This window comes from Primulina eburnea, chromosome 7 (assembly GCF_022965805.1).
Source record: "Primulina eburnea isolate SZY01 chromosome 7, ASM2296580v1, whole genome shotgun sequence".
NCBI classification, from domain to species: domain Eukaryota; kingdom Viridiplantae; phylum Streptophyta; class Magnoliopsida; order Lamiales; family Gesneriaceae; genus Primulina; species Primulina eburnea.
Window position 1 is genome coordinate 5,820,558 of NC_133107.1, and position 22,781 is coordinate 5,843,338.

At 36.7% G+C, this 22,781-nt stretch overlaps 2 protein-coding genes and 1 long non-coding RNA gene across 3 annotated transcripts; 2 read left to right on the forward strand and 1 right to left on the reverse strand.

The window, feature by feature from the left end:
- The first annotated feature begins 303 nt into the window (after positions 1-303).
- On the forward strand, positions 304-5,519 carry LOC140836935 (uncharacterized). The gene is made up of 2 exons (XR_012119187.1): positions 304-516; positions 4,297-5,519. It is a non-coding gene; the product is annotated as an uncharacterized lncRNA (long non-coding RNA).
- Positions 5,520-10,154: 4,635 nt separating this feature from the next.
- LOC140836936 (uncharacterized) lies at positions 10,155-12,760 on the forward strand. Its single transcript, XM_073202823.1, has 2 exons — positions 10,155-11,871; positions 11,978-12,760. The coding sequence occupies exons 1-2, from the start codon at positions 10,155-10,157 to the stop codon at positions 12,109-12,111; spliced, it is 1,851 nt and encodes a 616-aa protein (XP_073058924.1). The 3' UTR covers positions 12,112-12,760.
- A 621-nt stretch (positions 12,761-13,381) lies between these two features.
- Positions 13,382-21,177, reverse strand: LOC140836937 (CASP-like protein 2D1). Its single transcript, XM_073202824.1, has 3 exons — positions 20,671-21,177; positions 20,454-20,565; positions 13,382-13,812 (listed from the first exon to the last, which is right to left on the reverse strand). The coding sequence occupies exons 1-3, from the start codon at positions 20,832-20,834 to the stop codon at positions 13,549-13,551; spliced, it is 540 nt and encodes a 179-aa protein (XP_073058925.1). The 5' UTR covers positions 20,835-21,177; the 3' UTR covers positions 13,382-13,548.
- Positions 21,178-22,781: the final 1,604 nt, after the last annotated feature.

Consider the following 22,781-nt stretch of genomic DNA (forward strand, 5'->3'; position numbering starts at 1 on the left):
TCTGTATTTGTTCACAAAGTCTGGATACATCAAATTTCTTCTGAATTTGACGATCAAGATCAAACTTCTGTTGTTAAAACTAGTAGAGGTCACCAAAAGCGGACAAAATTACGAGATGTTTTTTCACTATCTCTAAAACACTTTCACCGATATTGGTTCTCGAACTTGGGAATATTTTGCGAGATTTAGAAGATTTGGATACAAAATAAATTTTAAACGAACCCCTGAACTTCCTTTAATTACATCAGTACCCTGTACTAATGACAAATAAATGGACCGTGCGCCATCTCCAACGCTAAAACACACCATCTTGCGTAGAAGAACGTGGAAGAGAAAGCTCAGTCCATGTCCAGATTCCAATTTCAATCTAGCAAAATTGTCTATCGAGAGGAGAGAAACACCGAATTCTCAGAACATCATTTCGATTTCCTTGATGTAGAATCGAACAGGAAGCTAACTCTAACCTCTTCGCACAATCGAGCTCCGAGCAGAGGATAATTGCGAAGTGAAACGCAGGTGAGTATGAGATTTCGATTTGATTCCTTCTTATTTTATAGCGAAATGAGCCAACATTTCTCAAGTTTATTTCTCTGATTGAGGTCGGCTGTTTCCGGGTATTCTCTGAAAATTTAGTGAATCAAGCACAACTGTTTGGAGTTATGTAGATCGATATTTCTGCTCAAGGGGTTGAAATAGTGAGGAAATCGAGGTAGAGGATCGAACTTTAGTGGGTGATAAGCATAGATTCTCATTCGTGTTACCGCTACATGTTTTCGAATACTGCTGCTGCGGTATAGTTAAAATACGACTGGTAACTTATTTTAGTAATTTAATGGTGTATTTTACCGCATAGTATTTGATATGATCCGGGTGAATTGGGTGAGCTGAGTCGGGACAATACACCTAATCGGATGAAAGTTATGTTTAAGGGATATAGTTTTATGATATGGCTTCAATCTGTAATCTGCAAACAAGGAAATGAACTCGTGAATGGGCGCCAGAGAGGTGTCCGGCGTGAGCATTCCGATGCTTAAGTCAGCAGGTGAAGTTGAAAGAAAGGTTGTGTACGCGTGAATGTAAATACACGTAAAATGACAATATCCAGAATCAAAATATGCGGACCCCTTTAAATGTAAAATATACATTGTAATTATAGGAGGAAATCTTATGATTCTTTGTTTTCAGTGCCCACCTACTAATTATAGCAGGATGGTTGCCCATACCATACTTCTGACAACTTGTTCTGACACACCAACCCCTGTGGTTCTGACAGTAATGATTGGCAAGCATAAGGTAGCACATACTGGTGCATTCGAGTGAGGTGCTATTTTCGAGGTAGTTCAGGTAGAAAGCCTCCCGGGAACTTGTATGAAAGCCCGGGCTTTTGGTAACCCGGGAAGAAGATATCCCGGGCATTCACCTGCCCGGCTCTGATTAACTCCTCCTACAAACTTACCGTGGTTTGGGCTATCTATTTAATATCTTGGCCCTTGGGTCATGACCTGGGCTCTTCAAGGGGTATTAGTCTTATACTTTTCTCGTTAAGTTTTCGGACTACTTTTGCCTGGAGCAGTTCAAAAATTGTCACCGACTGCCGGATTCATTCGACAGCCAACAAAAGAGTTCAACCCTGGCCCCCTTCTTTAAATTCATAGCTGGATAGCCTCCGATATGTTATTAAAGAACTAGGATGAGAGGAGATTTTAACAGGGGCTATCATTGTTTTAGTTAAAGCAACACCCAGATAGCCTAAGTGCGGGCCAAGTGAAACTAAGGTATAAAATAAGGCTTGAATTGGCATTTAGTTATGATGATTCTATAACTTTGAGATAGCGGTGAAGGCTAAAGAGGTATAGATTGGGTTTTGGGTTTTCGCATTAGTGAAGACTGAAGATGCAGGTCATTGGTAGTCTTCTTTTAATAATTTAATAACAAATCAAATTCATGAATATGTATAATGATGGTCAAATATTTGCTAATTAGGTACTGGTTCCAGATTGTTTTAGCTTTTATAAATTGTGGACTTGATTAGTGTTATATGATAAGTTGTGCAAGTGATAGGACTACGCATCTTTTTTTCATTTAGGCGTTTGTGACGAAATTTATAGTAATTGGAGTTAAAAAGAGTTGTTACAATTTATCGGGATAATACATAATTATGTCTATATATATAGTTTGCTCTTCCCCATTTTATTCCTTTAGTTTCACATGTGCCATTTAAGTCCCTCAGCTTTTACATTGTCTCCCATAAACGTCCTTGATTTTATCTCGGTCGTTAACATCTGACAAACTTCACGTGATTCGAGTTTCTCCAAATTAAAAGAAAGATAAAGCTCTAGCCCTAATTCCATTTTGCACAACTTGTGATTGTCTCTCACAAACTGAAGATTTCTTCATCGATCACGTAAATGACGTCGAGGAAAGTATCACGAGAATCTCCATGGACAATTGTAATTGCACTCCCTGTCTATTTGTACTTAATTTGATGTTCCGATTTGTATTCGCTCCCAACTCCCGGAGCATAGCAGATTCAAAATATGGGAACCAGGAGCGATTATACATCGGAGCAGCAAAATTAAGAACAAATATATTGCACACTTAAAATTGTCAATGGAGGTTCCTGTCGTGCTTTCCTTGGTGTTGCAACATGAGATCGGCCAAGAAATTTTCAACTCAGGAGAGTTGTAAAGACAATTCACTGGTTGCGCATGATGGAATTGGGGCTTGAGATTTTCTTATATTTTAATTTGGGGGAGCTCTAATCACATGCACTCCACATGTGAAGTATGTCGGATGTTAAGACCCGTGATGATAACGAAGGACGTTTATGGGACACAATGAACAAGTTGACTAGTCGAGGGATTTAAATGTTCACATGAAACTAGAGGGATGAAGCAGGAAGAAGGGAAATGTATTGGGACATAATTATGTATTATCCTGAATTTATCACTTGGTAGAGTGGTTTATTATTTGGGGCTGTAACATTTGAATGCGTCTCAGAAGAGTGAAGGCTTCTGTTCCAAGACGGTAGTTTGGACTTAATATTGAATGTACTTTACCAAAAATGTAATTCTTGGTTTTGTCACCATGCCTCCGCCATTGTTGTTTGCTATCCAAATTCCGAGTTTAATTGGGAGGATAACTCAAACATTAATCGGATAGTAAACAACAATGGCGGAGGCATGGTGATAAAACCTAGTTTAGAATTTCGTATTTGCAATTTTCCTTGCAATAAGCTCAGTCCGTTCAAAGTAGATGTTCTGTTCATAGTTATTGAAAACCCAAAGGTTGTGTCCATCTATGCTCAAGGCTTGTCGAGGCTCCACCTTTGCGTCTTGACACAAGGTAAGGTGCAATCTTCAACGAAGCCAACACTTTAACTAACCATAAACCCGAATCTTGGTGCGTCTAAAAGCTCAAGGCCTAATGTTAAGCACACCTTCAACATAGAGCTAGTAAATTCACAATAAAATGCAAGATAATGAGCATACTTTTTCATGTTTTGTTCATATTCCTACATAGCTAATAGAAAAATTTCCCTAAGGCAACCCCACTTCTATGCTCCACCCTATTACCAGTGTTCTAAATGGCACCCGCCTAATTGGGAGGCGGCCATCAACCGTACCGACTTTGCCTTAGGTGGTCAAAGGTGAGAATGGGCTGATGAGGTGGGGAGGGCGAGGCGGTCAAAATTTAAAAAACTCTAATTATTAATATATTATACACTTTTCATTCAAAACATAATAGTAAATCCACTCATCTACATTTAATTTATGCATATATTGCATGATTATGTATAATTATGTATAAAAAATAGTGAAAAAAATTCAACTACCTAGTGACCGCGACGCCACTTTCTACCGCCATTTATAATACCGCCTATTACTCATGATTACTCCTTCACAACCAGTTGTCACTCGCTCACATACTTAAATTTTTGTTTTATTATTCTTTAATGAATTTAAAGTGTGTATTGCATCATATATATTGAAATTTTCATCATAGACTTAGATCATAGCATATAATTCAAGACGCTTTAGCTAAAATAAGTGTGCCTCGTCTTCTAACTTGTGCTTAAGCTCTACGATACTTATGAGCCTTAATGCACCTTCCGCTTCTAGTTATTATGGTCATTGTTTGCTGAACCTATTGATTTATGGAGAATAAATTATTGGGACCAACTGCCAAGCATAACTCAGAGACGAGGTTTTATTATGATTAAAGTAAATTCTTTTGTATCAGTCGCTCTTATCTCATCGAGACTCACGAGGTTTTGGTTTCTGTACTCTAATGCAGTTTCTAGCAATGAATTCGTGCTCATTGAATATGAAGAATAAGAAAAAGTTCTTATCGCCACCCAAAACCGGGCAATTCTCATCTCACAATCATCAGAATATCCAAAAACCTGTGGTCCCTATAGGACCTCGTTTTCAAGCCGAATTGCCTACATTTATTGGCCCTTCTTACAAGAAATTAGACACTTCACGTTGGTTAGGAACCAAAGTTTGGCCAATCAAGAACACAAATCTGCGAAAAATTACGACTTTCAATGGAAATAAGTCGCCTCACGGAAGGTTGAACCCCATTGGGAAAGGAAGAGGTGCTACTTGTTCATGCCATGTCCCGGGATCTTCTGAATGTGTTCAAATGCATGTAGCCAAGGAAAAGATTAAGCTAAAAATTGAACTAGGTACTGCCTTTTGGGAGTGGAAATTCGGTGAAATGGGAGAAGGCTCGTCTCAGAATTGGACTGCAAATGAAAAGCAAAAGTTCGACTCTATTTTGGAAATGAATTTCTCAAAGAAAAATGATAGGTTTCTAAAAAATGCCTTGAAAGTTTTGCCAAACAAGAAAATGGAGGCCGTTATCAGCTACTACTTCAACATAATCGTTCCTAGGCAAATAAGCATGGAAATCAAGTCCGGCCGAAACCCAGTAGAGATCACTACAGATGATGAGGATACAGAAGAAACCTTTTCTAGTCGTAGTCGTCCCAAAAAAAGGTTGAAAACCGAATCTCCATCACTTAAGTGGAAGATACTTGACAGGAGCAAGATGAATAAATACGAGTAGATACTCATTTGCCTGCACTGGATACTAGTGTCGATATTTGATAGCTACATTTTTGACAGTGAAAACCGGGTTTCTTTCGTTTTCTTTTTGGCTCACAAGTGCATAAAACTGAAAACAAATGTATGGGTGCATGTCGGCAATGACGATTTTGGGCGATAATCCCATCATTTGTGAAGTTGTGTACTGTGCACAACTTGCGTTATTTATCCTAATGTCATCTAGAATCAGGGTTTAGGATTTTGAATTTTGAAGGTATGATTATTTGTCCTGCCACTCTTCTTTATGACCATTAACCTCTAATGGATCAGCCTTTTCTCTTGGCTTAAAGGTAGTTCAAGTCATAGTCTTTTATGACAAACTCTTCGTAGATAGGCAACTTTTAGGGGTACTCATAATCAATTTAAAATGTGGTTCTTGGTTTCTAAGGATATATTTGGATTGAGTTATCGAAATCATAGTAATTGAGATGGATTTGAATTGCGTTCAAGATCTATCATTTCAAATTCATTTAATTAGCTATGATGAATTTAAAAAAATGTTTGAGTAAACTTATTTAAGGCAAACACTTGTATGAGACGGTCTCACGGGTCTTATTTGTGAGACGAATCTCTTATTTGGGTCACCCATGAAAAAATATTACTTTTTATGCTAAGAGTATTATTTTTTATTGTGAATATGGGTAGGGTTGATCCGTCTCACGGATTGTCACATAAGACTCACTCCTTATTTAAAATAACTTATAAACTTGTATGTCTTATGAGTTGTTTTATGTACTGATAAGTTGTATGATCTTATTTTAAAATAATTTGTTGATGTGTATAGATGAACTTATTTTAAACAACTTAAAGATGATCAAACAAAAGATTATATGTTTGATATTGTAAGATCTTTTATTATCAAAATTACGACAAATTGTGTAATATTATTAAGGTAATGTAAGTAGTTATATGTATGAAAATAGTTATAGAATTTTATTGTAAATGTCAAACCTATGTTAAAAAAATACATAACTATTTTATATTTATAATATAATTTAGAAATTTTATTTTAATCTGTTCATGTAAATTTGATTTAAAAAAATTCGTTTGGCTAAGAATTTATCAAAAAATTTGGAGGACATATTGGGGATGTAAGTTAAAAAAAAAACAGTTTATAAGACGTCGAACAACTTATTTTAACATCTTATATAATGTTTGCAAAAAAATTTACCAAACAAATTTTAAATTTTTTTGAACAGTGACAACGTTATCATTATTAACTTATTTTAATAACTTATTCACAATTTTGATAATCATTTGAAGTGTTCGATATTTTGTCCGTTGTGTTCAAGTCACCATATCAAGACATTAGGTGTCATTCAAAACCAATTTTTGTAGATGAAGGAAAAATCCAACTTTTTATTCAAATGATGTAGGTCTCGATTTTAATCATACCAACAGTCTATAATGAATAGATTTCCATAATGATTACATATTCTCTTACCATAACATAGGAAATAAGTGCAAGAATAATGAACAATGTCCACATAGGCTTAGCTCAGTTGGTCAGCAGCAGTGAATCTTGGAGCAATGATCAGAGATCGAGTCTCGCAAGCGGCAGTGTGAGAGTTAAATTCCCTCCAATGAGGGGGAGCTCCTTGTGTGCGGCGTAGCATAAGGTCTAACTGCTGCTGATTGGCTGAGTCACCATGATTTACCTCCTCTCACAATCCTGTCGGACTGGGGGTGAGGGGCGCTTAAGATGAGCGATTTCACCTTTTGGAGCAAGAATTATGAACAATCAATTGCAACTTTCCAACTTTAATTTGTGTAGTCCGTTTGGTAGGAGATATAAGAGGGTCGATTAGATTACTTTGATTCTGGGTTTGTTTATCTTAGGAATCTCATGTACATATAAAGAAGTGATGATTTACTCCCTCTCTTCGGTGTCAAGACAGTATAGTAATTGATATCACATGGATGAGCCCATTAGGTTAGGCTCAAACCAGATTTGGACCCCTGGCCTATTCCCAGTCAAGGTGGAAGGCCCGTCACGGGCCCAGTTATTCTCTTATAAATATAAGATTTGAGCGTTCAATTCATTCATTTAATATATTATTTTTCAGCAGCACCTTAGCTGCTCTCCACTTATATCCCCAGTCTCTGACTTGAGCGTCGGAGGAGTTACGCCAGGACATCTTCCCGGCCCCCTTCTAACGGTTTTCTTCGTGATTTCATACTTAAAACCAATTCGAAGTCTGCGTCTGGACTAGTGTCACTTACTGGAATTGTACCCTAAATTTTCATTGAGTATCAGTAATAACAAAAAATACAAGGTTGACTAAAATAGCCTTCCAAATTTTAATTTTAAATTTTGACAAATAATAACTCGTGATTTAAAAATTCACAAAATTAAAGCTATTTTTTCCCTAAAAAATTGTTTGCAGATCAAAAAATAATTTTACGCTCCTTGAAAAATAAAATTGAAAATTTGGAGGCCAAGGACAAATGACGAAAATAAAAAGAACAAGTAATGAATGTTTTAACCATTATTTTGTTTATCGGTTGAGAACTTTTTTATAAAAAAAAAAACATTATTTTCAGAAACAATATTGAAAATGATTTTCTTTTCAATAATTTAATTTGTATTTTTTGTTAGTATTAAACGCTTATCATTACGACAAAAGCTAAAAAAATAAAGATGTATGTGATTTTATTTTCCAAACTTTTGATACTACGTAATCATGAAGATGGTTGATAAAGCAGACCAACCAAACAATGGTTAAAAAACGATATCATCCCACAATTTCACATTATCATAATATCATATGTAGTAGGTCTCTTGTGAGACGATCTCACGAATCTTTATTTGTGAGACATGTCAACCCTACCGATATTCACAATAAAAAATAATACTCTACTGATATTCACAATAAAAAGTAATGCTCTTAGCATAAAAGTAATATTTTAATGGATGACCCAAATAAGAGATCTGTCTCACAAAATACGACCCGTGAGACCTTCTCACATAAATTTTTGCCTATCATGTTGTACCAAACGAATACGGGTCTACACACCAGAAAGCTCAAACCTATAGAGTTTTTTTTCATTATTTCTTTGTTTTTTTGGGTTAAATTCACTCCATGGTTGAAAATTATTATACTAAGACTTATCATATATATTAATCCACGTAATTTTAATGAAACCCTTAAAACATGCATGATGCACAACCATGGACGAAGAGGGGTCACCCGAATCTTCGGAAAAGCCATGCAGTTAATTTAGGTGCTGACATCATCTGCCACTTTGACCTCCATGCAAATCCCACGTCCAAAACCAAATTAAACCCTCAGATTTTGTATTCAATCCCCACTCCAACTCTCTTTTTATATGAATATACATGTATTACACATATAGATATACATATATATGAATGAATCGTATTCACCACCTGATCATTTATGATCTCGGGGGGGTCATAATGCGCATGTGAATATGCACGGAGGTGACGCAATGGCGTTCAAGAAAGGGAAGTGGAGCGAGGAGGAGGACGAGAAATTAAGAGCAGCTGTGGACGAATATGGGATTCAAAACTGGGTGGCAATTGAGAAATTCTCGGGTTTAGACCGGCCGTCCAAGAATTGCAGACTCCGTTGGTTTAATCATTTGCGGCCTAATCTTAAGAAATTCCCTTTCACGCAAGAGGAAGAGAGGATTATCCTCCGTTTGCATCACAAATATGGCAACAGCTGGTCTCTCATCGCTTCTGAGGTATTTAATATAACTTGATCAACTTCTGTGCTATGCAAAACATGAAGGATATTTGGTACAAATTTGGGTCTATTCATGAAAATTTGTGATGTATATGCATGCATGTCATAGACAAAACTCAATCTTTTATTTTAGTTTTTCTTTGAAATCTATATTTTCTCTGCATAAAATATATTTGTATGCGACATTTTTTAAGCTCTGTAAGAATACCAGTTTTATGAAGAATTTGTTCAACTAAACGACAATGTATTAGCTTTCTAGTTTTGGTATTCTTGTTCCAGAAATCTAACAAGTTTCATCTTTCAACTCTCTCATAGCTTGTGCTTTGTTAAATTTGTGTCCCTTCAATCCACTCTTATTTTCTTACCTAGTTTTACCAAAAAAAATAGCTACAAAATAGGCATTTTTAACGAGGCTTCATTCTTGGAAAGCCGCAAGCGCATGCTAAGAAATACCTGACTACTCTTTTATTTGCGTATACTATAATGTAGAAACTTAAACATGACGCAATATCTACATCAACATGGTTAGATGCAAACCAGATTCTTTACTACTAGCTTTGAATTAGCTAGGCAACTCGTTTTCCTACTTAGTTTACACATTAACATAAATAAATTCTTTAGAATTTGGAAGCATCACTGTCGGGATATTATGTTTCTGCAGCTACCAGGAAGATCAGACAACGAGATAAAGAACTACTGGAACAAGAGGTCAAAGAAATGCAAGAAACGCCACCTTCCACTTTACCCACCACAGACACAAGAAGAACAGAGCCCAGAAAACTCCCCTAAATCCGAAAATCAGAACAATGATTTTAACCAAACCAAAAACCAGGGCCGAAATTGGTTAGAAGACAATTTCACCCCGACAAATTACACCACCACCCTAGCACATTCTTCCATCTCCATTGACTCCCCTAAACTCCAGCCAACCACAGTACAAAATTCCAAATTACTTCTAGTTATCTATCTGTTGCCTCTATCACAACCTCCATCGGTTCACCCCAAACCCTGGTTTCTTTGTCAACTTCTGAAATTCAATGCTCGACTTTGTCCCCAGGTCAAATGAGCCAACCAAATCCATCCCCAAACATAGCAAGGCAGACTCATGTCCATGCATTGCAGCAAGACGGTGTTGGTTACAAAGAGTTCACACCTCTTAGGAAACCTCCGACCCTTGCATCAGTAACAAGTCGATTCAGGGAATTTAGGGAGAGATATAAGTCAATTATCTCCACAGGGACTTTCTGTCTCAGCTTCAAAGTCTGCAATTTTAAATGCATCAGAGTTGCAACCTACAGATTCTTCCACACAAATCCATCATTTCTGGCCCATGGAGTCACCAATATCACCACTCAAACTCAAATTATCACCCCGGGTGACCAAGCAAGATCCTGCAGAGATAAGTGCAATAGATTCCCAAGTTTCATTTCCTGCAGTCCGGTTAAAATCACCAACCAAAGTTCCACATTCTCCTCTCAATTTGCCTTTGTCAATCCCTGTACCTTCAGATCCCACCTTTCTATCAGAATTATCAAGACCAGATTCAACTGTTCAATTAAGTTCATCCAAAAGAGCATCTTCCCTTTCTTCTCCACAGCTGAAGCCATCATCATCTAGCGACCTGGATTTGCCTATACCTCAATTAAATGCATTTGATACTTACCTTTTCACTCCCCAAGATTCATCAGTCACCATCAAAGCAGAGTTCCCTTCAACCCAGTTTTCTGCACCACCAATCCCTGAAACAAACAGTTGCATATCTGAAGTGGCCACACATAGAAATGCCGAGATAATGGACGCACTAAAAGAAGCTCGAGATAGAGTACAGTGCCTAAAGAAAAAGTTGGGCGAGAACAGAAGTTCAAACAAAAGCTTGGGTGAAAGCAGAGTACAAGATTGTTTATCACCATCAAGCTCAAAGGAAAAACATCTCCTGGAAAGAACCTTAAGAAGTGAAGACCCTTCAAGAGGGAACTCAAAAACAGAGGTTTTACTTGATAAAAGTGCCAAGATTGATAACACATCATGTAAACTCCAGAAAAAAGTATGTTCAAGGAAAAGAAAGTGTGCACATGAAGAAAGCATGAAAAAAGAAGAGCTCAAAAAGAGAGAAAATCCTGAGACAAAAGCTTTGTTGGAGTATTGCTTGAAGAGAAAAGAACATTCATTAAGTGAAAATTTGAACATGCAAAATTCTACATATTTCCCAGATCAGAGACACTTGATAGACTTGGTTGATCATATTGACAACCAAAACAAAACTGCTTGTTCAAATATAGATTCTTGGGATGGTAAACTATATTATATACAAGATTCAGCAGCTCAATGCTTGAATGAATGGTCTATCACTGAGGGATTATTCACTGAAAGTACAGAATTTTCTCAGGAAGATCACTTAATGGGAGATTTACGGAGCCGAGTGTCTGTAATAGAATGTTCATTAGATTTACAGGGGCAAGTGCCTCTTGCCGGTGCATTTGGACAAATCTACAGGCAATATGAAAACACTGCTATCACTCTAGTGAAAGATAATAGCAAACTAAACTATCTAATATCGGATGAAGGTGGATTTTGTTGTCATCCATCTGAACAAAAGTTTTCATATGGCATGGAGAGAGAATTTACAGAACAAGAAAACTTGATGGATGGTAATTTGGCTGAAACATCCCAATTTTGTGAATCAAGTTTGTTACTCTTTCAATACCCTGAAGCCAATCAGCTAGATTCTAACTGTGTACTTGGTAAGCCGCTTTGCAAACCTGGGTTTTCGGGAGGTGAACAATCCGACCTCCAGTTCTCTTGCGGGGGACTTTACAAATCTAGCTTGAAAACAGAAGATACATCAACCGAAACCTGGAAACAAGAGCCTTCAACAGATCAAAGCTCGGAGGAATTGTTGGTGGAAACCAATCGGTTGGAAGGTTCAATGGTTTCACAACAGCAGAAACTTTTAACCAATGTAGTTAACCCCACAGCAAATTCGAGCACATTGTCTCACTTAATGGAATTCAACCATGGGAACAGTGAATCTGGCTGTGGCAATACAGGTGAGTTTAAAAGCAAGCATCTTCAGGTTTTAATTTTAATGTCTTCATAAAAGCTTAAGAAAGTTCCATAAACCATGTCCTGCAACTTTTTTTCTCAACTGCTTAGGAGTACTGAAACAAGAAGAGGAACACAACCACATGGATACCATGCCTGAAGAATTATCCAGCCTGCTTGAGTTTTTCCCGACAACCATCCACACACCGGTGTGGTACAATAACAGCTATGAATTCAAGAGGTGAAGCTTATAAGTTAAACAAGAACTTCAGTCTTAATCAAGATCAACAAAAAAGTCTTGACTATCTCAATTATTTTAAATTCAAGACTTGATTTGTTCTCTTATTCGTCATGTCAAAGCTGACCAAAGAAATACTTTACTAAATAAAAAATATCCAATAAACACTTAGCAGAACAGAAAATCTGCCCTAGTTTCTCAGCAACAACACAATTCAGACAAAAAAATTCAACCATAAACATGAACTTCCAAGCAATAATATAGAAAGACATTATCGTGTCTTTACATCTGTACTATTGGGAAGCGATAAATTTTGCTATAGATGGTAAATATATCTGTGTTACGCACTCCCCTCGGTACCACTCTTACAAGCAATCTTCCTGAGAAGGATAGCACCAGAGAATTTCAATCTCCAATTATAAAGAAAGAGAGCCATTTCTAATAGAGGTGCCTACGCGTCTTGATAGAGGGAGATCCTATGTTCACCCAGACAAGAAAGAAGGTGGCAACGGGAAGCAAAGCAAAAGCTCCATCCAACATTCCTTGCAGACTAAAAAAACTGGTTGAGGGATACAAACCAAAAAAGTTGAGTTCCGAATTCATCTGACAATTTTTTTCAAATTTGTCTAACAATTTGAGGAGCGATGTTTGAAATTGATGAGTTTAAGGTATTTCAAATATCAATGAATTCTTTGTCCTACCTAGCTAGTTATAATTGTAATATATCTCGTCATTCTTAATATATGTGTGTTTTAGATATCTGTTTTCAAGAAAGTTTTCCGGATTATTTTTTCATGACAATGAAACTCAACTATTACACTTTGATACACACTGGATTTACTATGAACGTGAATTGCATTAATGATTGGGATCACTTGGAACTTTCCACCGAAGAAATGGAAGAACTCGATCGCTCGAGACATTTCGATGGATTTTATACGAAAAAGCAACAAGAGCATCAATGATAATAGGAGAACCAAGAATTTCTAAGAAATAGGATGATGTTTAGGGAGGAATAAAACCACGTCCAAGAAACATCTCTCCCGAAAGGTCCGTAGTGACTTACAGACGTCAAAATATAATAACAGCAGGCAAGGTTGTCGAACCAAAATCCTATCCACTCAATTTGCTGGCTACCAAACATTTTTAGTGCAAGAGTCAATAGTGCATCCAAACTCATTTTGTTTCCACTGATAATTGTCCTCATTACCTTTTGTAGATATGATTATAAAATTAATCGATAGTGTAAAAATGACAGCAAGAACAATATCATATCTTTAAATGCTGAAAAGCAAGTCATTTAATTATAAATTTTCAGTATCACATGAATGATCTTTGTTGACTGCAAGATATTGATCCCAACTCGAATTTCCTGGCTCAGGCTCTGTTTAATTAGTATGAAATTGAAGTACAAACATTTGATCAACTCAAAGAGCTTGAAATTTCAAGTCGTTTCTTGTTCAGCCTCTTTGGAAGGAGCAAAAGGAGGCTCATATTTGGCAAACACCCTATAAGCAGATATTGCAGCCAACACGAAGAAACAACCAACAGCGACGACATGAAGACCCAAGGCTAATCTTAACTTGGTGCAAAACTTTCCATAAGTATTACAGGCTTCACTCCATGAAACCACTCTATCACCTCGATAAGCTAAGTCGAGAAGCTCCACCAACGCAGCCATTGATGTCACCATTAAGTAAGCCAACACCTATAAACAAGAGAAATCATTTTCAATAGTGGACATGAAGATAGCACACCTAAAGAAAGGTGTTAAATAATATATACATGACTAATATTCTGATATAGCAATATGTGTTGCACCAGATTTGATAAAGAATGGTCAGGTTTGTCTCTGTATTCGACGCCCCGATTAGTGTTTTTCGGAAATAGAAAATATATGCTACTATCTATCAAACCAAACATATCGTTTAGACGTTTACGAAGCAAAACCAAACATATACCACATTTTCCAACACAAACTCCGCAAATAAATTCGGTCATACCCTCCAAAAGACTACTGTCAAAGACAAAACATTGCCTAGCCAACGCGAATCCCAGTTGGAAAACAATAAATCGAGTAAAACTCCTCGAATATAGGTTGAATGCAGAAGGGTCAACAAACAATCATTTCATTAAATTCTTCACATAAAATGGGACTTATAAGGGGAAATTTTAATGATTTCAACCACAGCATTCAAACCTGGAAGGTATGTATATATTAAAGCGGCCATAATAGATCAGAAAATTGATTGCCTACACCTAACTGTCTGGCCGTCTGGGTAGTGTATCCTTGTGCCAGACCATGCAATTATATCACAAAATATATATATTAATTTCTTTCTCTTTAAGCTGTGGCAAAGGACAGAACTAGCAGAGCAGAAGGGACAGGCAGTTTTCGACTAAAAATAAAAATTTTCTGTTGGGTTTGGGCCCAATTCCTTCTCCAGCCCATTACCTTAACCCTTAGTGTTTCTTCCTTATTTAGGCTGGGCTGTATGGCTTTTAAATAAGGCGCTCCTTTCTTTCTTTCAGAGAGAGCCGCCTTCGTTTCTTTCTCCCCAAGAGAGCGAATAGCCGATTGAGAAAAGAGAGATCGAGACTTGCTTCGTGTGCGTCTTCCTTCGGTGACTGAGTGTCTTTGGTGTTCTCTCTGAGTTGTGTTCCTTTCTCCCTTGCTTGTTCTCCTGACAGCAAGGCGACGAATTCTCTGTGTGAGTGTGTAACCGCTGGCCGTGAGAGCTTTGAGCAGTGAGCGTTGGGAAACCTTTGTGGTCTTCGCCTTGGTTCACTGTGTAATTGGAGAGGCCGTATCAGTTCGTCTGAGCCCGTTTCATCCTAACACTTTATATTCTATTGTTTCTTGTTGTTGTTGAGTTTCTGCAGGTTGGCCGCCATTATCAGAGGAAAGAACAGCAGCACAGATCCATGGCCACCTAACAGTGGTATCAGAGCCATTGGTTGCTGCCCGCTGCCCGTTGCCCGCCCTGCACCCCGCTGCCCGCCGTGCGCCTTGCTGCCCCCGCACCGTCGTCTTCGGTTCGTTGAATTTGAAACTCTTACTTAGAGTTTCGCTCTGGTATATTGGCTGGAACCTCTTTTACTGCATTTAGTAGCATAACCGCTTGCCGCGGATTTATGTGCTGGGATTTGCTGCTGGTAGAAACCTAGGATTTAAGTGCTTGTTGGTTACTGTTGTGTTTCCATTTTCGTGGCTAAAATATGTTTCCGCTGTGTTTGTTTTGATTTTGTGTGATTTAAATTTTTCTGTGTGAAAATTTGCTATTTTTGAGATTAACTGTTGTGTTTTTTGGAAATGGCTATGACTGGATATAATCTCGAACCTTTTAACGGAAAAACAGATTTTTCAATATGGCAACAGAAAATGAAAGGTATTTTGATACAACAAAAGGTTTTCAAAGCGATCGACCTTTCATATTCTGCTACCGAAACTGCTGAGAAAAAGGCTGAAAATGATGAGTTTGCTTATTCGTCTATAATTTTGAACTTGTCTGACTCTGTGTTAAGAAAAGTTGGTAAACTTAATTCTGCTAAGGAACTTTGGGAAAAATTAGAAGAACTTTATACTGAAACTTCGTTGCCCAGTAAATTGTTTTTGCTTGAGAAATTTTTCCGGTTCAAACTTGATTTAAACAAAGACATTGATGAAAATCTTGATGTGTTTACCAAATTAGTGCAAGACATTAAGCAAACCGGAGATAAACATATTGATGATTACACCCCTATTGTTCTTTTAAATGCTATACCTGATTCTTACAATGATGTTAAATCTGCCATCAAGTATGGTAGAGATAACATAAACTTAGAAACTGTTGTGAATGGTTTGAAAAGCAAAGAGATAGATTTAAAAACCAATAAGGGTGGTAATAATTCTGGTGAGGTTATGTTTGTTAGAGGAAGGTCTCAAAACAGATTTCAAAATCAAAAATCTTCAAACCAATCTTCTTTTAAAAATAAAGGTAAGAGTAAATCAAGATCTAAGTCGAGGCCCAAGAATAGAAAATGCTACAATTGTGGTGAAACTGGTCATTACATTAAAGATTGCTCTAGGCCTAAGCAAAATAAAAACCAAAATTTTAAAAATCAGCATGATGATCATGCTAATATGGCTTCTTGTAGTGAAAACATAGGTGATATTTTTATGGTGACTGAGATATGTGATGTGTCTATTGTGAATTCTGTGCATTCAAATTCTGTGTGTGAAAATGAATGGTTAGTTGATTCTGCATGCACTTTCCATATGTCTCCATTCAAAAATCTGTTTTCTAGTTATAAAGAAGTGAAGCATGGGTCTGTTTCAATGGCAAATCAAAAATTGTGTCAAGTTGCTGGTCTTGGTGATGTCTCTTTGAAATTTGATTCTGGTTATGTGTTAACTTTGAAAAATGTGAGGCATGTTCCTGATTTATGTCATAATTTGATTTCCTGTGCTGCATTGGAAGATGATGATTTACAGGGTAGATGGGGAAATGGGGTTATGAAAATCATGAAAGGGTCTTTGGTGATTTTTAAAGCTGCTAAAAAGAAAAACTTGTATGTTTGCTATGCTGAATCTGAATCTTGTGTACAAAATTCTGTGAATGCTGTCTTAAGTGACAAAACTGATTTGTGGCATAAAAGATTAGGTCACATGAGTTCTAAAGGTCTTGAAATTTTGCACAAAGATGGTTATTTTGGTAGTGACAAATTGTCCTGTATGCCATTTTGTGATTCATGTGTTCTTGGTAAACAGTCTAGAGTGAAGTTTTCCAATTCCCCTGTTCCCAAACAATCTGTTACTTCTGAAATACTTGAGTATTTGCATGCTGATGTTTGGGGTCCTGCGAGTGTGCCCACACAAGGTGGAAATCGGTATTTTCTATCTGTCATTGATGATTTTTCAAGAAAAGTTTGGGTGTTTTTAATGAAAAACAAATCTGATGTTTTTGAAAAGTTTAAAAACTGGAAAACTTTGATTGAAAATCAAACAGGTAAGAAAATTAAAATTCTAAGAACTGATAATGGTCTTGAATTTTGTAATCAATTGTTTGATAATTTGTGTGCTGAATCTGGTATTCAAAGACATAGAACAGTCCCTTATACACCTCAGCAAAATGGTGTCGCTGAGCGTATGAATAGAACTTTACTTGAAAGGGTGAGGTGTATGCTTGCAAGTTCTGGTCTTTCAAAAAAGTTCTGGGGTGAAGCTGTTTGTACTGCTGCTTATTTGATAAATAGGTCTCCTTCTGTGCCTTTGAATGGTAAATGTCCAGAATCTGTGTGGTCTGGTACTCAAATTAATTTATCAAACTTGAAAGTTTTTGGTTGTTCTGCTTTTGTGCATCAAAAAAATGACAAACTTGAACCAAGGTCTGTGAAATGTGTTTTTCTTGGCTATCCTGATGGGGTCAAAGGTTATAGATTGTGGTTAAGGGATCAATCTGGTTTTAAAGTGTTAATCAGTAGGGATGTTGTTTTCAATGAGTTTGAATTCCCCTGTTTATCTGCTCCTTTACCTATTCCTGAACCTGCCACACCTCCAAACAAGGTGGAGTATTTACTTGGTCCAAGTCATGATGCTGAAAATGTGCAGAATGTTCCTGTTGTGAATGATTTATCTGAAAATCTTTCTGAAACTGCTTCTGATAGTCAAGTTGATGCTGATGTGCATGAAGAAATTGCTGAAAATGTGCCTGAAACTGATATTAGTGATTTGAATGATTATCAATTGGCTAGGGATAGATCTAGAAGAGATACTAGGCAGCCACAACGCTTTGATGATTTTCATATGACTTCTCATGCATTTAGTGTGTTTGAGTCGATTGATAACCTTGAACCTAAGTCATATGAAGAGGCTTTAAAATCTGAAAATTCTGTGCAATGGTTAAATGCGATGAATGAAGAAATTAACTCTCTGCATGTTAACAACACTTGGATTCTTGTACCTAGACCTGATAATTGTTCTGTTGTGGACTGTAAGTGGTTATTTAAGGTCAAGAATGAATGTGAATCTGTTAGATTTAAAGCTAGGTTAGTGGCTAAGGGCTTTACTCAAAAAGAAGGGATAGACTATACTGAAATATTTGCTCCTGTTGTGAAATTTACTACTGTGAGAATCATGCTTGCCCTTGTTGCTCAGTTTGATTGGGAGTTGAAACAATTAGATGTTAAAACTGCTTTTTTACATGGTGAACTTGATGAAAAAATTTGTATGAGGCAACCTGATGGTTTTGTTGATTCTAAGTATCCTGATCATGTTTGTTTGTTAAAGAAATCTTTGTATGGATTAAAGCAATCTCCTAGACAATGGAACAAAAAGTTTGATGAATGCATGCTCTCTATGAATTTTACTAGAAGTAATTATGATCATTGCTTGTATTTCAAACAAAATGCTAAAGTTCCTGTTTTCTTGCTTATCTATGTGGATGATATGCTATTGATTAGTTCTTGTGTGAAAACTATTGATCATGTCAAAAATTGCTTAAGTGCTAAATTTGATATGAAATTCTTAGGAGATGCTAAACGTATTCTTGGCATGAACATTTATAGGGATAGAAAACGTTCTGTTATTTTGTTGAATCAGGATACTTATGTTAAGAAAGTTTTGAGTAAATTTTCCATGTCAAATGCAAAACCAGTCAATGTGCCTTTAGCTGGTCATTTTGTTCTAAGTAAAGAGCAATCCCCTAAAACTGATTTTGATGTTAAAAACATGAAGAATGTGCCATATTCAAATGTTATAGGTTCTGTCATGTATTTAATGGTTAGCACAAGGCCTGATATTGCTTATTCTGTGAGTTGTTTGAGTCGGTATATGTCTAATCCCGGTGTTTACCATTGGCAAGCTGTCAAATGGCTTTTGAGATATCTGAATGGTTCTGTGAGGTATGGTTTAAAATTTTCAAAATCTGATGTTGGTGTTAAATTGATTGGATATGTGGATTCTAACTATGCAAATGATAGGGACAATAGAAAATCAACAACTTCTTATGTGTTTACATTGTGTGGTGCTTGTATTAGCTGGAAATCTCAATTACAACACATAGTTGCTCTTTCAACCACTGAATCTGAGTATGTTGCTGTCACTGAAGCTTTAAAAGAAGCTATTTGGTTGAAAGGTCTTATTTCTGAAATTGGTTTTCTTGAAGGTGAAGTTGTAGTATTTTCTGATAGTCAGTCTGGTATACAACTGTGTAAGAATCCTGTTTTTCATGATAGAACTAAACATATTGATGTTAGATTCCACTACATTCGTGATGTGGTTGCTAAAGGCATAGTCTATCTTGAAAAAATTCCTTCTCAATTTAATCCTGCTGATATGGGAACTAAGTGTTTGTCTGTTGAAAAATTTATTTCTTGTCTCAAAATTTTAAACTTTGATACTTCTGATTGATGTGTTCTGTTCTTGTTCTGTAGTGTAGCTTACTTAGTGTTTGCTACATATTAGTACTTGTACTAACTTTGTGTTTTCTGCAAGTGGGGCGATGATGATGGCTGTAGGTGACTCTCCTGACCAGTTGAACCGGTGTTGGGCCAAAAGGTGGAGAAATGTTGGGTTTGGGCCCAATTCCTTCTCCAGCCCATTACCTTAACCCTTAGTGTTTCTTCCTTATTTAGGCTGGGCTGTATGGCTTTTAAATAAGGCGCTCCTTTCTTTCTTTCAGAGAGAGCCGCCTTCGTTTCTTTCTCCCCAAGAGAGCGAATAGCCGATTGAGAAAAGAGAGATCGAGACTTGCTTCGTGTGCGTCTTCCTTCGGTGACTGAGTGTCTTTGGTGTTCTCTCTGAGTTGTGTTCCTTTCTCCCTTGCTTGTTCTCCTGACAGCAAGGCGACGAATTCTCTGTGTGAGTGTGTAACCGCTGGCCGTGAGAGCTTTGAGCAGTGAGCGTTGGGAAACCTTTGTGGTCTTCGCCTTGGTTCACTGTGTAATTGGAGAGGCCGTATCAGTTCGTCTGAGCCCGTTTCATCCTAACACTTTATATTCTATTGTTTCTTGTTGTTGTTGAGTTTCTGCAGGTTGGCCGCCATTATCAGAGGAAAGAACAGCAGCACAGATCCATGGCCACCTAACATTTTCAATTTTCACATCCAAATTGAAGAATCTGTAAATGCAGTTATCTTAGCTGTCCCTAAAAATCAAGTTTTTTTTTTATGTGAACAGGGATATGACAGAAGCCAAGAATTCCCGAGGAATCAAAACTTCTAAAAAAAATAATCAAGTGTATCAGATGAAAATGTGTTTTTCTTTGCAGTAAATGTCAACAAATGCATTCATAATATAAAAAAATTTAAACTTTTGAGAGCCAGAACCCGCAGACTCAACTATGTGAAAGGGTTAAGGCTGGAATGTAACCTGGTCGGTAACAAAGAAGAGCCATGCTTTGGTCACTAGACATGGAATCCAAGAAGAGACAGCACCAAACAAGGCATATCCAGCAGATATTGCATCGATGCAAACCATATACCTTAAAAAAAAAACCCACAAAGTAGAGATAACAAAAACACACTTTTATATCATAAACAGAAGGGTAAATTAGAAAAACAGAGGATGAAAATGATTAAGTTCTTACTTGAGTACAAGAAAATTATTGAACTCTAGATTCCCATAAATGATATTATCCTGATGGTTGGTAACAGTGATCCATATGGATGCAACATTAAAAGGGATGACAATAAATCTCAAAGAGAAATCCAAGATTTTGAGGTTGGATACATCATCACCAAGAAAACCCATCTTTCCGACTTGTTCAACGGGAACTCAACTCACAATTCAATGTGCCAAGAACGATATAAAGATAGAAAAAGGTGGGAAAGTGCGCTAGACAATGGGTCTGTTTAGTGGGAAAATGTAGTTGGATGAGGATATTTGAGGATGGTACGTGGGCTATTCTGAGTTACTTTGTAGTGCTTTTGCTTGAAGAACATTGGGGAAAAAGTAGAGCTAGAACGGTGGATAGACGCCAAATAAGTTGAATTGAGCTTATTTAGTGGGGAGAAGAGAATGAGCACAGGATGGGCACAGCTAGTTTTTTTCACAATAGGGATGAAAGGTGGTATCTGTACAGAGTTGATGTGAAATGTTTGGGAATTGTTTTTACCCCGAGTTATATGGCAGACAGTATTCTCGGAATTAACAGTTTAAATTTAATTTCTAGTGCAGCACTGAGTCTAAGATAAACGTGTTGTGAAAAAGTAAAAATTTATGGTAAAAAGTAAAAATCTCAAACTCTCAAAATTTATCAAACTACACATTTATAATATTTTTCTCTCAACTCAATTGTGATTTTCTTCACAAATGAGAGATCTATTTATAGAGTTTCATTACACATAATCCAAAAAATAAAATACATCATTACCTACATCATCACACACAAATTTCAATATTTACAACTCTTATTTTCAACATTCAAATATTCAATACACACATTTTAAATATCATTTTTCAACACTCCTCCTTGTGATGATGATCATGATACGATGATGTCTTCATTACGTATTTTTGTACTGCCTCGTTAAAAACCTTACTAGGAAAAACCCATTGGGATAAAAACCATAGTAAGGGAAAAATAGTGCAGTCACGTAAACTCCCCCTCATGTTGACACGAACAATTCTTCACAAATTTCGTAGATTGCGCATCCCAATATTATATATGTGCTTCCTGAATATTGACATAGGAAGTGCCTTTGTGAAGAGATCTGATGAGTTTTCACTTGATTGAATGTGACGAACATCAATACATTTATTCTTCTCAAGCTCCTTGGTGAATGCGAAGAACTTAGGAGGAATATGTTTAGTTCTGTCACTTTTTATGTATCCTTCTTTCATTTGAGCAACACATGCAGCATTATCTTCATATAGTATCACAGGCTTCTCATCGAATGATAATCCGCATGAAATTTGGATATGTTGGATCATTGATTTTAACCACACACATTCACGACTTGCTTCATGTAGTGCAATAATCTCGGCATGATTTGATGAAGTTGTTACGAGCATTTGTTTCTGTGAACGCCAAGATATTGCAGTGCCTCCACGAGTAAATACATATCCAGTTTGGGAACGTGCCTTGTGTGGATCAGATAAGTATCCAGCATCCGCATAACCAATTATACTTGGATTAGCATCTTTTGAATACAAAAGTCCCAAGTCTGTCGTTCCTCGTAGATAACGGAATATATGTTTAATTCCGTTCCAGTGTCTCTTTGTTGGATATGTGCTAAATCTTGCCAACAAGTTTACGGCAAAAGATATATCAGGCTTTTTACAATTTGTAAGATACATAAGGGCACCGATGACACTTAGATATGGTACTTCTGGACCAAGAATATCTTCATCATCTTCACATGGACGGAATGGATCCTTTTCTATGTTTAATGATCTAACAACCATTGGAGTACTTAAAGGATTTGCTTTATCCATATTAAAACGTTTAAGGATCTTTTCTGTATATTTTGTCTGGTGAAAAAAATTCCACATTCTTTTTGTTCAATTTGTAAACCCAGACAATACTTGGTTTTTCCAAGATCCTTCATTTCAAATTCTTCCTTCAAGTATGACACAACTTCTTGAATTTCCTTATTCGTTCCAATGATGTTTAAATCATCAACATATACAGCAATAATTATGCATCCGGATGTTGTTTTCTTAATGAAAACACAAGGGCATATTGAATTATTTACA